At 38.0% G+C, this 23022-nt stretch overlaps 1 protein-coding gene across 1 annotated transcript in view; it reads right to left on the reverse strand.

The window, feature by feature from the left end:
* Positions 1-23022, reverse strand: part of Adam32 (ADAM metallopeptidase domain 32) — a 116357-nt gene that overhangs the window by 23095 nt on the left and 70240 nt on the right. The window contains exon 13 of the mRNA XM_074053315.1: positions 322-426. Coding sequence (XP_073909416.1) covers positions 322-426 — 105 coding nt within the window. The remainder of the gene's footprint in view (positions 1-321; positions 427-23022) is intronic.

Below are 23022 nucleotides of genomic sequence, written 5' to 3' on the forward strand. Positions count from 1 at the left end.
TTTAAAAAGTCACAGTCTGTGATCTCAGCTACTTGGAAAGCAGAAGCAAGAGAATCAAAAGCATGAGACCAACCCAGGCACAAAGATAGTGAGACCCTGTCCCAAAAACAAAATAAAAACAAATGAGTGGGGCATAGCTCCAGTAGTAGAGCATCTGCACAGACCTCATGAGGCCCTGAGTTCAAGCCCCAGTACCACTAAAAAAAAAGAAAGAAAGAAATGTCATTTGTTCTGGCATAAAACTGTAGATCTAAGTATTCTAATGTATTCTACACATGATTCATTATAGAGTTGCAAAATGCTGATAAACTTAAACCTCACCATACAAGAAGAGTTACAGCATGACTGCTCCATTACTGCATTACATTCTGCTCCTGGCTTCAGCATGCACGTTCCAGAATCACAACAGGAAAAAGATGGACATTTCTAGAGTTGATGGAATGTACAAGTAAAAATACATGATGGCAATAATGAAAACTTTGGTAAGAGCTGTATTAGCTCAACTTAACTTTTATTTTGAGGAAAGATATGTTATTAACTTGTAAAAATTCTAGCATCTTGAAATACTTAAAATACTAACATGAAACTTTACTAAAGATCATAACAGAGTAACTAATATTCCATTTATCTTCTTACCCAACTAGAAGCCTTGAAAAAATACACTCCAGAAATTGGTAAAGCTGAATCATGATTCAAAAGAGAAGAAAAGTAAATAAAGTCAGCTCTAAATCATCAGGTTTCCATCTAGAGGTATTTTTCAAAGCATTCCATTACAATTTCAGTGACTTAAAAAGATAAAGAAGAAAACCAAGATGGCGGATAGCCAAAATACCCTGGAATTCTGAGCTCTCATGAGTCTAAAAAAAAATTTCAGATTCATGGTTGCAAAGATTGGATAACATGGTTATTTCACCAAGTAAGAGACTGCCAATACATATGGGAGCATAATGGAAAATGACAACCTTTAAATTAGCTTTTTTTAGTACATAACAGCCATGGAAGCCCAGTTGCTGCAGGCCAGCAGCTATACCTGGCCCACCCACTGGAGAACTGGTTCTCTTTTTTTCTTCTTTTCCTCTCTCCAAAGAGCAAAAACTCAATGCAGAGAATTGCTGAAAAAGTTCAGCAAGCACCTGGGATGTCCTTGACCAACAAAAATTTGTGGACACAGAACATTTGACTGCCACCTACCTACACAAACCTGGGTAGACCACTGATACCATCAAGTGAAACTACAGCCTCTCCAGGTGAGCATGCCACATCATCTGCTCTGGAGGAATTCATAGTCCGGTGCAGCTTGTGGGCAGATTGCACCCCTCCTGGACAAAACTGGTGGACTGATTAACAGAGGGAAAAATTCACCTCTGCTTGGTGAGGGTGGGGTGGAGTCCTGATCTGAGCTAGACTTTGGGGGGCAGGGTGGCCTATCCCCACTCAGGGGAAAATAACACATTCAACCACCTTGGAGAAACTGGTAGTGAGTGAGCTGAAACTGCCCTCCCAGAGAAAAGCAGTCAACCAAAAAGCGCAACTCAAGCTCCCAGGCTTTTCCTGTATGTAGAAGGGGCTGGTGATTGCTCAAATACCAGCTCTTTGAAGGAGCCACAAAAGCAAGCTGACTCAGATTGCAACTCCCAAAAAAGAGCCTGGTCTTAAACACCCTGATGGATAGAACCTGCCCCCCCAACTGAAAGCTATCCAATAGAGAAGAGCACCATTGATTCCCACACACCCCAGCATATCAACCTTAAGGAGAGGTGAACACAGAGAAAGCCCCTGTTAGAAGGGATAGCACTAAAATTAGAAATCACAGGGAAGTCTCCAGTGCACCCATAGAACTCAGAGGAAACCACTCCTCTCCATAATAAGGAAGAAATTTGAACAATAAATATATATTTAGTTTTTATTTTTCCTTTTTCCATTCTGTCAACATTTTAATTTGATTAGCCCTCTCCTGTTCCACTTTCCTTTGTCTCCCTAAATCTGTTTTATCTCTTTTCTTCTTTCTTTCTTCCTTCTCATCTTCCTCTCCTCCCCTTCCCTTCCCCCTCACTGTACCTACCCCCTCCATACTAACCATTCACTGAGTGGTAACATATACCAACTCTACACATCACCCTCATCCCTTCTATCCCTCTGCAATTCCTCACAATAGCACCCTCTCCAACAGTGACTGAACTATAACTTTACACATATTGGGTCCTTATTACCCCAGAGCCCTCACACCTCATACCTCCTCTGTCCCTCACCTATCCCAACCCTTCCCTTCTCCTCTTCTATTCCCATCATTTTAATTACCTAAGTATTAATCTCTATGCAAACAACTTTTATTTTCCCAATACCCACTGTTTATACATAATACTGTCAAGTGTTTTATATATTATGTAAATAACTGGTTTGGCATTGAATCCATGAATTTGTTATTGCTAACTTATTCCTCCAGATCAGTGAATAGAAACGTTAAAACAACTTAGCTAACAACTAAGCTAGCCAGAGCATAGAAATTAAGTCAAGGGAAAGATAACAGGTGATTAAAAGACTCTAGCTAATCAACAACCCATGAGCAAAGGTCAAAATAGAAACATGGCTAAAAAAAAAAAAAAGAAGACAGAGGAATATGACTCCTTAAAAGGCTAACAATCACAAAATAGAGGATTTGGTGGAAAGTGAAGATGAAGCCTCAATTGCTGAGGTCAGACGAATCATGATAAGAATGTTTAATAAGCTTAAAGAGGACATACAAAAACAACTCAATGAACCCCAAGAGCAAATAGACAAAAAACTTGAGAAGACACAGAAACAATTAAATGAATTCAAAGATGTCAACCTCTCCAAAATGAAACCAAGGAAATTATAAAAAAAGGAGACAAATGAAATACAGAAGACAGTATCAGATATGAAAGAGGTGCTTAACAAAAATATGGAAAGCCTCAAAAAAATCAAACAGAAACCCTGGAAGTAAAAAGTTCCTTAAGGCAAATAAAACACAAATTAGTCAGAAGAGACAAATACTAATAAAAGGAATAATACATCAAGAGGAAATAACAATTGTTAACTTATATGCACCTAGTGTTGATGTACCCAATTTCATGAAACATATACTACTCCACTGAAAAACATAGATACACCCTAAAACAGGGTGGTGGGAGACTTCAATAGTCCTCTACCACCAAGAGTTAGGTCATCCAGACAAAAACTCAACAAAGAAACTCTGAATGACACCATAGATCAAATGGACCTGACAGATGTCTGCAGAGTATTCCATCCTACACCAACACAATGTGCATTCTTCTCAGCAGCCCATGGAACTTTCTTCAAAATAGACCATATTTTAGGTCACAATGTAACTCTTAACAAATATAAGAAAACTGAAATAACCCTTGCATACTATCTGACCACAATGCAAGAAAACTAGACCTCAACAACATAAGCAGCAGAAAATACTCAAACACCTGGAGTCTGAACAACACATTGCTCCATGATCAGTGGGTCATTGAAGAAATAAGGGAGGAAATCAAGAAGTTCCTATAATTTAATGAAAATGTAAGTATAACCTATCAGAACCTATGGGACACAGCAAAGACATCCCCAAGGGGAAAGTTCATAGCTATGAATGCATGTACTAACAACACAGAAATATCTCAAATAAGTGACCTAATGATTTATCTTAAGCTCTTAGAAAAAATAATAAGCTAAACCCAAAACTAGCAAAAGGAAAGAAATTATAAAAATAAGGGCCAAAATCAACCACATAGAATCAAAAAAGAAAACACATGCACCAAAAAAAAAAACTTTCAAACAATCAACAAAATGAAAAGATGGTTCTTTGAAAATATAAATAATGACTGATAAACCCCTAGCAAATCTGACTAAAATGAGGGTGGAAAAGACCCAAATTAATAATATTAGAAAAGAAAAAGAGAAGAGGACAACAAACACCAAGGAAATCCAGGGAATCACTGGGGACTACTTTGAAAACCTATATTCAAATAAATTGGAAAATCTAGAAGAAACAAACAAATTTCTACACATACATGATGATCTAAAATTGAAGCAAGAGGATATAAATCAACTAAATAAATCTATAACAGCAATGAAATTGAAGCAGCAGTAGTCTCCCATAAAAGAAAAGCCTTGATCCTGATGGATTCACTGCTGAATTCAACTAGATCTTCAACAAAGAACTAATACCAACTCTTCTCAAACTTTTCCTTGAAATAGAAAGAGTGGGGGCAGGGGAGAGAAATGACCCAAGGCTTGTATGCACATATGAATAATAAAACAATAAAAAAAAGAAATAGAAAGAGAAGGAACATTGCCAAACTCATCCTGTAAAGCAAGCAGGTTACAATAAAGGCACCTGCACACCCATATTTATTGCAGCATTATTCACAATAGCTAAGGTATGGACATAGGTAGGATGCCCCACTATTGATAAATGGATTAAGAAATTGTGGTATTCACCAACAACATGTGCTGGTGAGGATGTGGGGAAAAAGGAACCCTCATGCACTGCTGGTGGGAATGCAAGCTGGTGCAACCACTCTGGAAAAAAATTTGGAGACTTCTTAAAAATCTAAACATAGATCTGCCATATAATCCAGTGATCCCACTCCTGGGGATATACCCAAAGGAATGCAACACAGGTTACTCCGAAGGTACCTGCATACCCATGTTTATTGCAGCACTATTCACAATAGCCAAGTTATGGAAACAACCAAGATGCCCCTACTGATGAATGGTCAAGAAAATGTGGTACTTGTACACAATGGAATTTTACTCAGCCATGAAGAAGAATGAAATTTTATCATCTGCAAGTAAAAGGATGGAACTGGAGAACATCATTCTGAGCAAGGTTAGCTAGACTCAGAAGACCAAAAATCATATGTTCTCCCTCATATGCAGTCTTTAGATTCAGGACAAATACAGCAATGTTGTTGGACTTGGGTCACATGACAAGGGGAGAACACATGCAGGGGATAGGCAGAAAACTAAAACATGAAAGCATTTGACGTCTCCACTCCAGAGGAACTAATACAGAAACCTTAAAGCGACAGAGGTCAACATGAGAAGGGGATCAGGAACTAGTGTAAAGATCAGTTGGAGATGAATCAACCTGGGTTCTAACACATTTGTACATGAAAGCAATGGTAGGAATCTCTCTGTATAGCTGTCCTTATCTCAACTAGCAAAAATGCTATGTCTTTCTTATTATTGCTTATTTCTACTCTTCAATGGAACTGGAGAAAAGCGCAGAACAGGTCCTGTCTGGAAGCAAGGGGGTTGGGAGGGAGAGGGTGGGGGCAGGGGGGAGAAATGACCCAAACAATGTACACACATATGAACAAATGAATAATTAAAAAAAGAAACTGTGGTATTTATATACAATGGAATTTTATTCAGAAACAAAGAATGAAATTTTGTCATTTGAAGGTAAATGGATGGAACTGGAGAACATCATCTTAAGTGAAGTTAACCAGGTTCAGAAAGCCAAGTGCCATATGTTTTCTCTCATATGTGAAATATAGACCCAATACAAATACAAGCAATATCATGAAAAACAGGTCACACTAAGGACAGGTCACATACGAGAGAGGGAAGGTAAAAGGAGGAAGTCAAAAAGGTGAATATGATTGATGTACTTCCTATACAAGAATGAATACAGAATTTTTAAACCTCTTAAAATCACCATAAGAAGGAAACTAAGGTAAAAAAGGAGGAAAAGTACAGTGGATGAACCAATTCACTTTATAATATACATGTCAATGTCACAATGAAACACCCTGTATAGCTATCTCAAATGAGCCAAATGTCTTTTTTTTTTTTTTACAAAAAACAGAGAACAGAAAGGCAAATAGATCCTATCCGTGGCAGGCAGTGGGGAGGGGAGGGACTTGTAGCAGTGGGAGAGAGGAATTTATAACAAATGGGTGTAGGAGTGTGAATATGGTGGAAATATTATGTACACAAGTATGTAAATAGTTGAAACTATTCCAGGAATGGGGGGAAGGAAGGATAAGGGAGAATGATGGAGGGGATAAATCCAACTATGATAAAATGTTAGAACTTTTGTAAATGTCACAATGTATCCCCAGAACAACAATTTTTTTAAAAAGAACAAAAATAGGGGAAAAAGATTTTTAAGATTTCCTTTTTATGGCTTTGAATTTTGTACCATGTGTATAAATATTTGTAATTTCGAAGGATATAATAAAATAAATTGAAAGGAACAATACCACTATTCAAAATAAGCATAATAATAACTCTCTTTTTAAAAAAGACAAAGATGGCTGTTTGAAGTTGCTTGAATTTGTGGGTGAGACGATTGTTGGACAGGGAGTCACCTAATGAAAGGTCTCTAGAATTCCCCATATAGTCCTCCTTGCACAGGTTGAAAAGTATATAGGCTGTACAGAAAAATTCAGGTGAACTTGAAGAAACAGTAATAAAAATATTCAAGCAGAAGTAAGGAGATAATATCAGAGTCCTCATTAAATGTGAGACAATACCAAGCAGTCTAATACATGTGCAATGGGAGCTCAAAAATTTGTGGGGTGAGGCTGTGAAGAAATGACTGTAGTACTTTTTTTTCAAATGTGATATATACTGAAATCCTACATATTTGGGAAACCCATCTAACTCCAGGCAGGACAAATAACAACAGAACCACACATGTAAACTTCATAACCAGCTGCTAAAAGCCAAAGATAAAAAGAATATCACAAAAGAATTCAAAAAATAAACCACCTCATGTTTAAGAAAATAAGGTAAAAATTACCACTAAATTCTAATCAGAAATAAAATACCATGAAACAACAAAAAGTCCTTTGTAAAGAGCCAAAAGAAAAAAATCTAAGTATATCATTCTACCACAAATAAACCTACCTTTTAAATATGAATATTAAATAAAAATATTTTCAGACAATCACAAAATTCCTTGCCACCTAACCTGCCTTGTAAAAATTGATAAAGGAGTAGAAAAATGATTTGTGGTAGAAATTCAAATCTGCACAAAACAATGAAGCATTCTTGAAATACATTGTGGGTAGCAAATAAGAATTGTCTTCCCTTTCAAAATTGCCTTAAAATGAAACTGACTGTGTAAAGTAAAAACAGTACTAACATATTGTGGGGTTAATAACATATGTAGAAGTGAAATATATGAAAACATTGCCATAATAAATTAGGAAGGAGCGAATGGAAGTATATCATTTAGTGATTACACATTATCAGTGAAGTATACTGTAGTGCAGTGGTAGTCTTAAGACAAGTTCAAAATAGAGATCATAAACTCTTGGGAAACCACTAAAAATAAAACAAGTAGTTATAATAATACAATTAAGGAGATAGAATAACAAAGTATACTCTGGGGGAGATTCCAAGATGGTGGCTAGAGGGAGGAAGCAGAAAGCATGCCTCCTATAATGAAATCTTGGAGAGACGCTTGAGACACAGCTTGCAGGCAAAACCACTGAAAAGGGGCGAAACTTAGACCCCTCCACACCTCCAGCTGGCACACAGCATCTACACTTTACGTTAAACGGAGAAACCAGGAGGGCCCTCGGGCCGCCAGTCGCCTGTGCCCAGATGGCTTGGGAAGACACGGACAAGGTGAGCTTAGTGGTACCGTGGTACTCCCACAGACAACCCTGGGCCAGAGGAGCAAGCCCCCTGGACAGACCGACCTCCACCCAGGAAATAAGAGAAACTGAGTAATAAGCAATAAGAACAATAAAGACACATGGGAAAGAGAGTGGGGCACACTGAGCACTGAAGATTGGGGAAAGGGAATCCTTCCCGGCACTGTAAATAAACAAGCCGGGCCGGTGGGAGTGGGGCACGCACCCAGCAACCAGGAGTGGGAAAGCTGTGAGAGTGATGGAGGGAGGAAAACTCCACAGGAGACAGGGGAAGACCCACCTCCCACGTGAGCTGTAAACAAACATGGCCACTGGCAGGAGCAGCAGCACTGCCCAGTAATCAGGAGTGGAAAAACTTGTAAAAGTGGTGGTGGGAGGAAAACTCCACAGGAGGGGGGGAAGACCCACTTCCCACATGAGCTGTAAATAAACACGAAGGCCTGAGAAAGCAGGTGCAGTGTCACCTCCCCCAGTGTGCTTGGAAAGGGGAAAACTTGTAGCAGAGGCTCACAAACAGGAGAACTCTGAGTAAACAAGGCCTGCGAGGTCAGGTGAGTGTTAAGCTCACTCGTGAGCTCTGCATGAATAACGCCTCCAGCAACAGCAGGCTGACAGCAGCAGGCAGGCAAGCCACGGCCACAGATACCATTCACAGAACTGTCTCCAGACTCTTTTTTTTTCTCTCTCCCTACCTTTGATGAGAAAACAACCAAAATACACCTGCATGCTGAAAAACTTACTGAAACTGTATTGCATTTGAACTTGGGACACTTTGTGGGGTTTTCTTTGTGTGTGTGTGTGTGTGTGTGTGTGTGTGTGTGTGTGTGTGCAGTTTTGTTCTACTTTATATGTTCCCTTTGATGAGACAACTACAGAACAACATCTGAGGCACCATCTCCAGGATTGGAGACTGAGACGGACACCAAAATTATTAAGACTGAAACTTCATTGCATTTGAACTTGGAGTGTTTTTTTTCTATTTTTCATTTTGTTTTGTTTTATATATATATATATATATATATATATATATATATATATATATATTTCTTTCATTTACTTTTTTTGTGTTTATTCTTATCTTTATTCTTTTTATTTTTTATTTTCAATCCTCTGTCTCTCTAATGCCTGTTCAGATTACTGTTGATTATTACACTAACGCTCCCTGTTTATACCTTTGAAACTTTCTTGTTTGATTCCTTGTTTTGTTTTCTCCTACTTGTCTGTTTATTTGTTTTTCCCTTCTCTTTAACTTCTTGCTTTCCATCTTCTCTCACCCTTCCATTCTAAATATTACCATTGTTATTATTACAAGATAGAAAATACTTAATTGCACACAGTACAGGGACAGTAACAACACCAAGGACAATGATGGGAAGACAGAAAAAACAGGGAAAACAGTTTCCCCACAACAAAAAATTAGTACAGGAACAGAGGGGAATGAAGAAAACACATACTCAGATCTAGACTCCAATGAAATGAAGATAAACTATGCCAAAGAACACAATGAAGCCCACAAGAATAATATAAAAGAAGACATACAACAGGTATTCAGTGAGAATTTTATAGAGATGATACTGGATATGGTCAACCAAAATGTACAGGAGACACTCAAGAAATTCCAAGACAAAAAAACAGAGAATTTGAAAAAGCAAAAGAAGAAATAAAGGAAACCATAGAAGCACTGTATATACACCAAAGTGAAACAGAGAACACAATTGATAAAGAGATAAATGAACTCAGGACAAAAATAGACAACATTAAAGAGGAAACCACCCAGGATATGGAAAACCTCAGAAAAAAGAACAAAACAGAACTGCAAAACAAAATGGAAGGCCAATCCAGCAGAATACAACAAACAGCAGACAGAATCTCAGAACTTGAGGATGAAATGATAATCAAAGGAAAAACCAAAGAACTATTAATTAAACAATTCAAGACCTGTGAAAAGAAAATGCAAGAACTCACCAACTCCATCAAAAGACCAAACTTGACAATCATGGGCATCAAAGAAGGAGAAGAGGTGCAAGCAAAGGGAATGCATAATACATTCAATGAAATAATAACGGAAAATTTCCCAAATCTAGAGAAAGATATTCCCATACAGATGCAAGAGGCCTCCAAGACACCAAACAGACCAGATCAAAATAGAACTACCCCACGGCATATTATCATTAAAACAACAAGCTCAGAAACTAAGGAAAGAATATTGAAGGCTGTAAGAGAGAAAAAACAAGTAACATACAAAGGTAAACCCATCAAAATCACAGCAGACTTCTCAACAGAAACATTAAAAGCGAGAAGAGCATGGGGTGAGAACTTCTGGGAACTGAATGAAAATAATTCCAACCCCAGGATACTCTACCCAGCAAAACTATCATTCAAATTAGATGGAGCAATAAAAGTCTTCCATGATAAGCAGAAACTAAAACAATATTTGACCACAAAGCCACCACTAAAAAAGCACACAGAAAGGGAAACCCAACTTAACTGTGAAAAGACAGGCAGCTCCAAACCACAGGAAAAGAAAAAGCAAGAAAGTAGAGAGTAGACTCAACTTAGGCACACACAATCAAACCTTCAAACAACTAAGACAACTAAATGACAGGAATCACCACATACCTATCAGTACTAACACTTAATGTTAATGGACTTAATTCACCCATCAAAAGGCACCGTTTGACGAAATGGATTAAAAAGGAAGATCCAACAATTTCTTGCTTACAGGAGACCCATCTCACCGACAGAAATAAGCATAGGCTAAGGATGAAAGGTTGGAAGAAGATTAACCAAGCCAATGGCCCCTGAAAACAGGCAGGAGTAGCAATACTTATCTCTGACAAAGTAGAATTCAAACCTACATTGATCAAATGAGATAAAGAAGGACTTCCATACTAATAAAAGGGGAAATAGACCAAAAGGAAATAATAATCATCAACCTGTATGCACCCAATGTCAATGCACCCAATTTCATCAATCATACCTGAAAGAGCTAAAAGCATATATTAACACCAACACAGTGGTTGTGGGAGACTTTAACACTCCATTATCATCAATAGATAGGTCATCCAAACAAAAATAAAGAAATCCAAGATCTAAAATATACAATAGATCAAATGGACCCACTTGATGTCTACAGAACATTTCATCCAACTTCTACACAATATACATTCTTCTCAGCAGCACATGGAACCTTCTCCAAAATAGATCATATCCTAGGGCATGAAGCAAGCCTCAGCAAATATAAGAAAATAGAAATTATACAATGCATACTATCTGATCACAATGCAGTAAAACTAGAACACAACAACAAAAGTAAAGACAAAAAACATGCAAACAGCTGGAAACTAAATAATTCATTACTTAATGAAGAATGGATCATCGATGAAATAAAAGAGGAAATTAAAAGGTTCCTGAAAGTCAGTGAAAATGAAAACACAACCTACCGGAACCAATGGGACACAGCAAAGGCAGTGCTGAGAGGAAAGTTTATAGCCATGAGTGCATATATTAAAAAAGACTGAAAGATCCCAAATCAATGACCTAATGATACATCTCAAACTCCTAGAAAAACAAGAACAAGCAAATCCCAAAACAAATAGGAGAGAAATAATAAAAATAAGAGATGAAATCAATGAAATAGAAACCAAAAAGACCATACAAAGAATTAATGAAACAAAAAGTTAGTTCTTTGAAAAAATAAACAAGATCGATAGACCCCTGGCAAACCTGACTAAAATGAGGAGAGAAAAACCCCAAATTAGTAGAATCAGGAATGCAAAAGGGGAGATAACAACAAACACCATGGAAGTCCAGGAAATCATCAGAGACTACTTTGAGAACCTATATTCAAATAAATTTGAAAATCTTAAAGAAATGGACAGATTTCTAGATACATACGATCATCCAAAACTGAACAAAGAGGAAATTAAACACCTGAACAGACCTATAACACAAAATGAAATTGAAGCAGCAATCAAGAGTCTCCCCAAAAAGAAAAGTCCAGGACCTGATGGATTCTCTGCTGAATTCTATCAGACCGTTAAAGAAGAACTGATACCAACCCTCCTTAAACTGTTCCAAGAAATAGAAAGGGAAGGAAAACTGCCTAATACATTTTATGAAGCCAGTATTACACTTATCCAAAACCAGGCAGGGGGATTCCAAGATGGCGGCTAGAGGTAGGAAGCAGAAAGCGACCCTCCTATAGTGAAATCTTGGAGAGACGCTGGAGACACACTTTGCAGGCATAATCACCGAGAAAAGGCATAACTTTGACTCCTCCACATCTCCAGCCGGCACAGAGAATCTCCACTTCACGTTAAACAGAGAACCGAGGAGGGCCCCCGGGGCCGCCAGTGGCCGGGGCCCATACGGCTTGGGAAGACGCGGACCAGGTGAGCTTCGCGGTACCGCGGTAGCCCCACAGACAACCCTGGGCCAGAGCAGCATAGCCCCCTGGACAGACTGACCTCCACCCGGGGGGGAAAAAAAAGAGAAACTGAGTACTAAGCAATAAGAACAGTTAAGACACGCTGGAAAGAGGGTGGGGCGCCCTGAGCGCTGAAGATTGGGGGATGGGAATCCTTCCCGGGACTGTAAATAAACGAGCCGGGTGGGCCGGAGAGGCTCTGGCGGGAGCGGGGCACGTGCCCAGCAACCAGGAGCGGGGAAGCTTGTGAGAGGAGGGAAGACCCACTTCCCATGTGAACTGTAAATAAACACGCAGGCCTGACAACGCGGGGCAGTGTCACCTTTCCCAGTGCTTGGAAAGGGGAAAGCCTGTGGCAGAGGCCCCCGCACAGGAGAACTCTGAGCAAACAAAGCCTGTGGGACCAGGTGAGTGCTAGCTCACCCCAGAAATCTGCATAAATAACGCCGCCAGCTACAGGCTGAGAGCAGCAGGCAGGCAAGCCACAGTTGCAGATACCACTCTCAGAACTGCCTCCAGATGCTTTTGTTTCTTTTTCTCCCTACCTTTGATGAGAGAACAACCGAATTACACCTGCAAGCCGAAAAACTTACTGAAACTGCATTGCATTTGAACTGGGGACATTTGGTGGGGCTTTTTTTTTTTTTCCTTCTGTGTGTGTGTGAGTGTAGTTTTGTTCTACTTTATGTATCCCCTTTGATGAGACAACTACAGAACAACATCTGAGGCACCAACTCCAGGACTGGAGATTGAGACGGACATCCAAATTATTAAGACTGAAATTGCATTGCATATAAACATGGAAGTTTTTTGGTTTGTTTTTTTTTTAATTTTCTATTTTCCATTTTATTTTAATTCATTTTTATATATAGATATTACTTTCATATACTTATTTTTTATTTTTTTATCTTTGATTTTCAATCCTCTCTCTGTCTCTCTATTGTCTGTTCAGCTTACTGTCGATTAGTACACTAACACTCCCTGTTTATACCTTTGAAACTCTCTTGTCTGACACCTTGTTCTGCTTTCTCCCTCTTGTCTGTATATTTGTTTTCCCCTTTTCTTTAACTTCTTCCTTTCCATCTCAGCTCACTCTTCCATTTTCAATATTACCATTGTTATTATTACAAGCTAGAAAATACTTAATTACACACAGTACAGGGACAGTAACAACACCAAGGACAATGACAGGAAGACAGAAAAAACAAGGAAACCAGTTTCCCCACAGCAAAAAATTAGTACAGGAACCAGAGGGGAATGAAGAGAACAGAAACTCAGATCCAGACTCCAACAAAATGAAGATAAACTATGCCAAAGGACCCAATGAAGCCCACAAGAATAATTTAAAAGAAGACATACTACAAGTACTCAATGAGAATTTTATAGAGATGATACTGGTTAGGGTCAACCAAAATGTACAGGAGACACTCAAGAAATTCCAAGACAATATAAAATAGAGAATTTGAAAAAGCAAAAGAAGAAATAAAGGAAACCATAGAAGCACTGTATAAACACCAAAGTGAAAGAGAGAACACAATGAATAAATGGATAAATGAACTCAGGACAAAAATAGACAACAATAAAGAAGAAAACAGCCAGGATATGGAAAACCTCAGAAAAAAGAATGAAACAGAACTGCAAAACAAAACGGAAGGCCAATCCAGCAGAATAGAACAAACAGAAGACAGAATCTCAGAACTTGAAGATGAAATGGTAATTAAAGGAAAAACTGAAGAACTATTAATTAAAAAATTCAAGACCTGTGAAAAGAAAATGCAAGAACTCACTGACTCCATCAAAAGACCAAACTTGAGAATCATGGGCATCGAAGAAGGAGAAGAGGTGCAAGCGAAGGGAATGCGTAATATATTCAACAAAATAATAACGGAAAATTTCCCAAATCTAGAGAAAGATATTCCCATACAAATGCAAGAGGCCTCCAGGACACCAAACAGACCAGATCAAAATAGAACTACCCCACGGCATATTATCATTAAAACAACAAGCTCAGAAACTAAGGAAAGAATATTGAAGGCTGTAAGAGAGAAAAAACAAGTAACATACAAAGGTAAACCCATCAAAATCACAGCAGACTTCTCAACAGAAACATTAAAAGCAAGAAGAGCGTGGGGTGAGATCTTCCGGGCACTGAATGAAAGTAACATCAACCCCAGGATATTCTACCCAGCAAAGCTATCATTCAAAATAGATGGAGCAATAAAAGTCTTCCATGATAAGCAGAAACTAAAACAATATGTGACCACAAAGTCACCATTACAAAAGATTCTGCAAGGGATCCTGCACACAGAAAGTGACACCCAACTTAACCATGAAAAGTCAGGCAGCACCAAACCACAGGATAAGAAAAAGCAAGACAGTAGAGAGTAACATCAAGTTAGGTACACACAATCAAACCTTCAAACAACTAAGATAACTAAATGGCAGGAATCACCACATACCTATCAGTACTAACACTTAATGTTAATGGACTTAATTCACCCATCAAAAGGCACCGTTTGACGAAATGGATTAAAGAAGAAGATCCAACAATTTGTTGCTTACAGGAGACCCATCTCACCGACAGAAATAAGCATATGCTTAGGATGAAAGGCTGGAAGAAGATTTACAAAGCACATGGCCCCCAAAAACAGGCAGGAGTAGCAATACTTATCTCTGACAAAGTAGACTTCAAACCTACATTGATCAAAAGAGATAAAGAAGGACATTCCATACTAATAAAAGGGGAAATAGACCAAAAGGAAATAATAATCATCAATCTGTACGCACCCAATGTCAACGCACCCAATTTCATCAAACATACCCTGAAAGACCTAAAAGCATATATAAACGCCAACACAGTGGTTGTGGGAGACTTTAACACTCCATTATCATCAATAGATAGGTCATCCAAACAAAAACTCAATAAAGAAATCCAAGATCTAAAATATGCAATAGATCAAGTGGACCTAGTAGATGTCTACAGAACATTTCATCCAACCTCTACACAATATACATTCTTCTCAGCAGCCCATGGAACCTTCTCCAAAATAGATCATATCCTAGGGCACAAAGCAAGCCTCAGCAAATATAAGAAAATAGAAATAATACCATGCATACTATCTGACCACAATGCAGTAAAAGTAGAACTCAACAACAAAAGTAAAGACAAAAAACATGCAAACAGCTGGAAACTAAATAACTCATTACTTAATGAAGAATGGATCATCGATGCAATAAAAGAGGAAATTAAAAAGTTCTTAGAAGTCAATGAAAATGAAAACACAACCTACCGGAACCTATGGGACACAGCTAAGGCAGTCTTGAGAGGAAAGTTTATAGCCATGAGTGCATATATTAAAAAGATTGAAAGATCCCAAATCAATGACCTAATGATACATCTCAAACTCCTAGAAAAACAAGAACAAGCAAATCCCAAAACAAATAGAAGGAGAGAAATAATAAAAATAAGAGCTGAAATCAATGAAATAGAAACCAAAAAAACCATACAAAGAATTAATGAAACAAAAAGTTAGTTCTTTGAAAAAATAAACAAGATCGATAGACCCCTGGCAAACCTGACTAAAATGAGGAGAGAAAAAATCCAAATTAGTAGAATTAGGAATGCAAAAGGGGAGATAACAACAAACACCATGGAAGTCCAGGAAATCATCAGAGACTACTTTGAGAACCTATATTCAAATAAATTTGAAAATCTAAAAGAAATGGACAGATTTCTAGATACATATGATCATCCAAAACTGAACCAAGAGGAAATTAATCACCTGAATAGACCTATAACACAAAATGAAATCGAAGCAGCAATCAAGAGTCTCCCCAAAAAGAAAAGTCCAGGACCTGATGGATTCTCTGCTGAATTCTATCAGACCGTTAAAGAAGAACTGATACCAACCCTCCTTAAACTGTTCCATGAAATAGAAAGGGAAGGAAAACTGCCTAACACATTTTATGAAGCCAGTATTACACTTATCCCAAAACCAGGCAAAGACACCTCCAAAAAGGAGAACTATAGGCCAATCTCCTTAATGAACATTGATGCAAAAATCCTCAACAAAATAATGGCAAATTGAATTCAGCAACACATCAAAAAGATTATTCACCACAACCAGGTAGGCTTCATCCCAGGGATGCAGGGGTGGTTCAACATACAAAAATCAATAAACGTAATAAACCACATTAACAGAAGCAAAGACAAAAACCACTTGATCATCTCAATAGATGCAGAAAAAGCCTTTGATAAGATCCAACATCATTTCATGATAAAAGCTCTAAGAAAACTAGGAATAGAAGGAAAGTTCCTCAACATTATAAAAGCTATATATGACAAACCTACAGCCAGCATTATACTTATCGGAGAAAAATTAAAACCATTCCCTCTAAAATCAGGAACCAGACACGGATGCCCACTATCTCCACTCCTATTCAACATAGTACTGGAATTCCTAGCCAGAGCAATTAGGCAAGAAGAAGGAATAAAAGGAATACAAATAGGTAAAGAAACTGTCAAAATATCCCTATTTGCAGATGACATGATCCTATACCTTAAAGACCCAAAAAACTCTACTCAGAAGCTTCTAGACATCATCAATAGCTATAGCAAGGTAGCAGGATATAAAATCAACATAGAAAAATCATTAGCATTTCTATACACTAACAATGAGCAAACGGAAAAAGAATGAATGAAAACGATTCCATTTACAATAGCCTCAAGAAAAATCAAATACCTAGGTGTAAACCTAACAAAAGATGTGAAAGACCTCTACAAGGAAAACTATACACTTCTGAAGAAAGAGATTGAGGAAAACTATAGAAAGTGGAGAGATCTCCCATGCTCATGGATTGGTAGAATCAACATAGTAAAAATGTCGATACTCCCCAAAGTAATCTACATGTTTAATGCAATTCCCATCAAAACTCCAATGACATTCATTAAGGAGATTGAAAAATCTACTGTTAAATTTATATGGAAACACAAGAGGCCACGAATAGCCAAGGCAATACTCAGTCAAAAGAACAATGCAGGAGGTATCACAATACCTGACTTCAAACTATATTACAAAGCAATAACAATAAAAACAACATGGTACTGGCACAAAAACAGACATGAAGACCAGTGGAACAGAATAGAGGATCCAGATATGAAGCCACACAACTATGAGCAACTTATCTTTGACAAAGGAGCTAAAAATATACGATGGAGAAATAGCAGCCTCTTCAACAAAAACTGCTGGGAAAACTGGTTAGCAGTCTGCAAAAAACTGAAACTAGATTCATGTATATCACCCTATACCAAGATTAACTCAAAATGGATCAAGGATCTTAATATCAGACCCCAAACTCTTAAGTTGATACAAGAAAGAGTAGGAAATACTCTGGAGTTAGTAGGTATAGGTAAGAACTTTCTCAATGAAACCCCAGCAGCACAGCAACTAAGAGATAGCATAGATAAATGGGACCTCATAAAACTAAAAAGCTTCTGTTCATCAAAAGAAATGGTCTCTAAACTGAAGAGAACACCCACAGAGTGGGAGAAAATATTTGCCAATTATACATCAGACAAAGGACTGATAACCAGAATATATAGGGAACTTAAAAAACTAAATTCTCCCAAAACTAATGAACCAATAAAGAAATGGGCAAATGAACTAAACAGAACTTTCTCAAAAGAAGAAATTTAAATGGCCAGAAAACACATGAAAAAATGCTCACCATCTCTAGCAATAAAGAAAATGCAAATTAAAACCACGCTAAGATTCCACCTCACCCCTGTTAGAATAGCCATCATCAGCAACACCACCAACAACAGGTGTTGGCGAGGATGCGGGGAAAAAGGAACCCTCTTACACTGTTGGTGGGAATGTAGACTAGTACAACCACTCTGGAAAAAAATTTGGAGGCTACTTAAAAAGCTGGACATCGATCTACCATTTGATCCAGCAATACCACTCTTGGGGATATACCCAAAAGACTGTTACTCCAGAGGCACCTGCACATCCATGTTTATTGCGGCACTATTCACAATAGCCAAGTTATGGAAACAGCCAAGATGCCCCACCACTGACGAATGGATTAAGAAAATGTGGTATCTATACACAATGGAATTTTATGCAGCCATTAAGAAGAATGAAATGTTATCATTTGCTGGTAAATGGATGGAATTGGAGAACATCATTCTGAGTGAGGTAAGCCTGGCCCAAAAGACCAAAAATCGTATGTTCTCCCTCATATGTGGACATTAGATCAAGGGCAAACACAACAAGGGGACTGGACTATGAGCACATGATAAAAGCAAGAGCACACAAGGGAGGGGTGAGGATAGGTAAGACACTTAAAAAACTAGCTAGCCTTTGTTACCCTTAATGCAGAGAAACTAAAGCAGATACCTTAAAGCAACTGAGGCCAATAGGAGAAGGGGACCAGGAACTAGAGAAAAGGTTAGATCAAAAAGAATTAACCTAGAAGGTAACACCCATGCACAGGAAATCAATGTGAGTCAATGCCCTGTATAGCTATCCTTATCTCAACCAGCAAAACCCCTTGTTCCTTCCTATTATTGCTTATACTCTCTCTACAACAAAATTAGAGATAAGGGCAAAATAGTTTCTGCTGGGTATTGAGGGGGTGGGGGGGAGAGGGAGGGGGCTGAGTGGCTGGTAAGGGAGGGGGTGGGGGCAGGGGGGAGAAATGAACCAAGCCTTGTATGCACATATGAATAATAAAAGAAAAAAAAAAACAGGCAAAGACACCTCCAAAAAGGAGAACTATAGGCCAATCTCCTTAATGAACATTGATGCAAAAATGCTCAACAAAATAATGGCAAACCAAATTCAACAACACATCAAAAGATTATTCACCATGACCAAGTAGGCTTCATCCCAGGAATGCAGGGGTGGTTCAACATACGAAAATCAATAAATGTAATAAACCACATTAACAGAAGCAAAGACAAAAACCACTTGATCATCTCAATAGATGCACAAAAAGCCTTTGATAAGATCCAACACCATTTCATGATAAAAGCTCTAAGAAAACTAAGAATAGAAGGAAAGTACCTCAACATTTATAAAAGCTATATATGACAAACCTATAGCCAGTATTAAAGTTAATGGAGAAAAATTAAAACCATGCCCTCTAAAATCAGGAACCAGACAAGGATGCCCACTATCTCCACTCCTGTTCAACATAGTACTGGAATTCCTACCCAGAGGAATTAGGCAAGAAGAAGGAATAAAAGGAATACAAATAGGTAAAGAAACTGTCAAAATACCCCTATTTGCAGACGACATGATCCTATACCTTAAAGACCCAAAAAACTCTACTCAGAAGCTTCTAGACAGCATCAATAGCTACAGCAAGGTAGCAGGATATAAAATCAACATAGAAAAATCATTAGCATTTCTATACACTAATAATGAGCAAACTGAAAAAGAATGTATGAAAACAATTCCATTTACAATAGCCTCAAAAAAAATTAAATAGCTAGGTGTAAACCTAACAAAAGATGTGAATGACCTCTACAAGGAAAACTATACACTTCTGAAGAAAGAGATTGAGGAAGACTATAGAAAGTGGAGAGATCTCCCATGCTCATGGATTCGTAGAATCAACATAGTAAAAATGTCGATACTCCCTAAAGTAATCTACATGTTTAATGCAATTCCCATCAAAATTCCAATGACATTCATTAAAGAGATTGAAAAATCTACCATGAAATTTATATGGAAACACAAGAGGCCACGAACAGCCAGGGTAATACTCAGTCAAAAGAACAATGCTGGAGGTATCACGATACCTGACTTCAAACTATATTACAAAGCAATAATGATAAAAACAGCATGGTACTGGCACAAAAACAGACATGAAGACCAGTGGAACAGAACAGAGGACCCAGATATGAAGCCACACAACTATAACCAACTTGTCTTTGACAAAGGAGCTAAAAATATACGATGGAGAAATAGCAGCCTCTTCAACAAAAACTGCGGGGAAAACTGGTTAGCAGTCTGCAAAAAACTGAAACTAGATCCATGTATATCACCCTATACCAATATTAACTCAAAATGGATCAAGGATCTTAATATCAGACCACAAACTCTAAAGTTGATACAGGAAACAGTAAAAAATACTCAGGAGTTAGTAGATATAGGCAAGAACTTTTCAACGAAACCCCAGCAGCACAGCAACTAAGAGATAGCATAGATAAATGGGATCTCATAAAACTAAAAAGTTTCTGTTCATCAAAAGAAATGGTCTCTAAACTGAAGAGAACACCCACAGAGTGGGAGAAAATATTTGCCAGCTACACATCAGACAAAGGACTGATAACCAGAATATATAGGGAACTTAAAAAACTAAATTCTCCCAAAACTAATGAACCAATAAAGAAATGGGCAAGTGAACTAAACAGAACTTGCTCAAAAGAAGAAATTCAAATGTCCAAAAAAATGCTCACCATCTCTAGCAATAAAGGAAATGCAAATTAAAACCACGCTAAGATTCCACCTCACCCCTGTTAGAATAGCCATCATTAGCAACACCACCAACAACAGGAGTTGGTGAGGATGCGGGGAAAAAGGAACCCTCATACACTGTTGGTGGGAATGTAAACTAGTACAACCACTCTGGAAAAAAATTTGGAGGCTACTTAAAATGCTAAACATTGATCTACCATTTGATCTAGCAATACCACTCTTGGGGATATACCCAAAAGACTGTGACACAGGTTACTCCAGAGGCACCTGCACACCCATGTATACTGCAGCACTATTCACAATAGCCAAGTTATGGAAACAGCCAAGATGCCCCACCACTGACGAATGGATTAAGAAAATGTGGTATCTATACACAATGGAATTTTATGCAGCCATGAAGAAGAACAAAATGTTATCATTCGCTGGTAAATGGATGGAATTGGAGAACATCATTCTGAGTGAGGTTAGCCTGGCCCAAAAGACCAAAAATCGTATGTTCTCCCTCATATGCAGACATTAGATCAAGGGCAAACACAAAAAGGGGATTGGACTTTGAGCACATGATAAAAGCGAGAGCACACAAGGGAGGGGTGAGGATAGGTAAGACACCTAAAAAATTAGCTAGCATTTGTTGCCCTTAACACAGAGAAACTAAAGTAGATACCTTAAAAGCAACTGAGGCCAATAGGAGAAGGGGACCAGGAACTAGAGAAAAGGTTAGATCAAAAAGAATTAACCTAGAAGGTAACACACACGCACAGGAAATTAATGTGAGTCAACTCCCTGTATAGCTATCCTTATCTCAACCAGCAAAAACCCTTGTTCCTTCCTATTATTGCTTATACTCTCTCTACAACAAAATTAGAAATAAAGGCAAAATAGTTTCTGCTGGGTATTGAGGGGGTAGGGGGGAGAGGGAGGGGGCTGAGTGGCTGGTAAGGGAGGGGGTGGGGGCAGGGGGAGAAATGACCCAAGCCTTGTATGCACATATGAATAAAAAAAAAGATAAAAATTCATGTCTGTATTATCTCTGGAAATAATGAATTATCTAGCAGCATTACACCCTGTACTTTTTGTATTCATTATACCTTCAGGACTTCCCTGTCAAATGAATAATCAAAGTTACCTTATGTTCACTCTTCAACATTAACACAGATCCCTAAGACACTTGTTATGCTGCCGACAGATTAATGTTCAAAGAATAAACAAAGATTTGGAAATATATATATCTAGAATGAATGCAAAAGTTTATTCTAGATTCCTTTTTTTCTCATTATCAATAAGTTTTGTAGGACATTTTAAACTTGTTCAAATTCTTTTCCTCCTTTTGTTTTGATTTTTTAGTATTGTAATATATTCATTGTACATGGGATTCATTGTGACAATTCTAAATAAGCTTATGTTGTGCATTGGTTAGCTCACCTCCACTACCTCTCCCCCTCAATCCCCTCTCTGCCCCACTTAAAGCAATTTCAATAGTTTTCTTTGTTCTATTTCATATAAATATATGAAGTTCATTCACCATATACCCTCACCTTTGGTCCATTCAACACCTTCCATTACTCTCCCTTACCCTTTTACCTCCTACCCCCCATTTTTCAACAGCTTTCAATACACATCCTTATATCCTCTACCTTCATAGATGTTGTTTTATGATATTGTTGATGCTCTATCATTCATTTTTCCTTTCCCTCCTTCCCTGAGTTCCATAGAGTAGTTCCATTGCTACAAACAAGTTCTACATATGAGTTTGTATGTGGTCATGTTTGTTTCTGTGTATATGTTTTATCTTTTGGATCTATCTTCCATGTATGAGAAAACACATGCAGCCTTTGTCTTTCTGAGCCTGGCTTATTTCATTTAACATGATGTCCTCCAATTGTATCCATTTACTTACCATCCACATGGCTCAATAAAACTCCATTGTGTATCTATACCACATTTTCTTGATTGATTCATCAGTTGTAAAGCATCTGGGCTGTTTCCATAGCTTAGCTATGGTGAACAGTCCGCAATGAACATCGGTGTACAGGTGTCTCCACTGGGTAGATAGACTTATGTTCCTTTGGGTTGATGCCCAGGAGCAGTATGGCATTTCTACCTTTAGCTTTTTCAGGAGTCTCCATATTGCTTTCCATAATGGTTATACTAATTTGCATTCCTAACAACAGTTTGTAAGGGTTCCTGTTTGGCTGCCTCCTTACCATCATTTGTTGTTGTTTTTGCCCTTGAAATGGTCATTCTAAATGGGGTGAGATGAAATCTTAATGTAATTTTCATTTGCATCTCTTTTATAACCAGAGAAGCTGAACACTTCTTCATGTATTTACTGGTCATTTGTGCCTCTTCCTTTGAGAATTCCCTGTTTGATTCACGTGCCCATTTCTTCATTGGGATATTGATTCTTTGGGGGTTGGGTTTTTGAGTTCCCTGTCGATTCTGGATATTAGTCCCTTAATGGATG

Source organism: Castor canadensis, chromosome 14, assembly GCF_047511655.1.
Source record: "Castor canadensis chromosome 14, mCasCan1.hap1v2, whole genome shotgun sequence".
Lineage (NCBI taxonomy): Eukaryota > Metazoa > Chordata > Mammalia > Rodentia > Castoridae > Castor > Castor canadensis.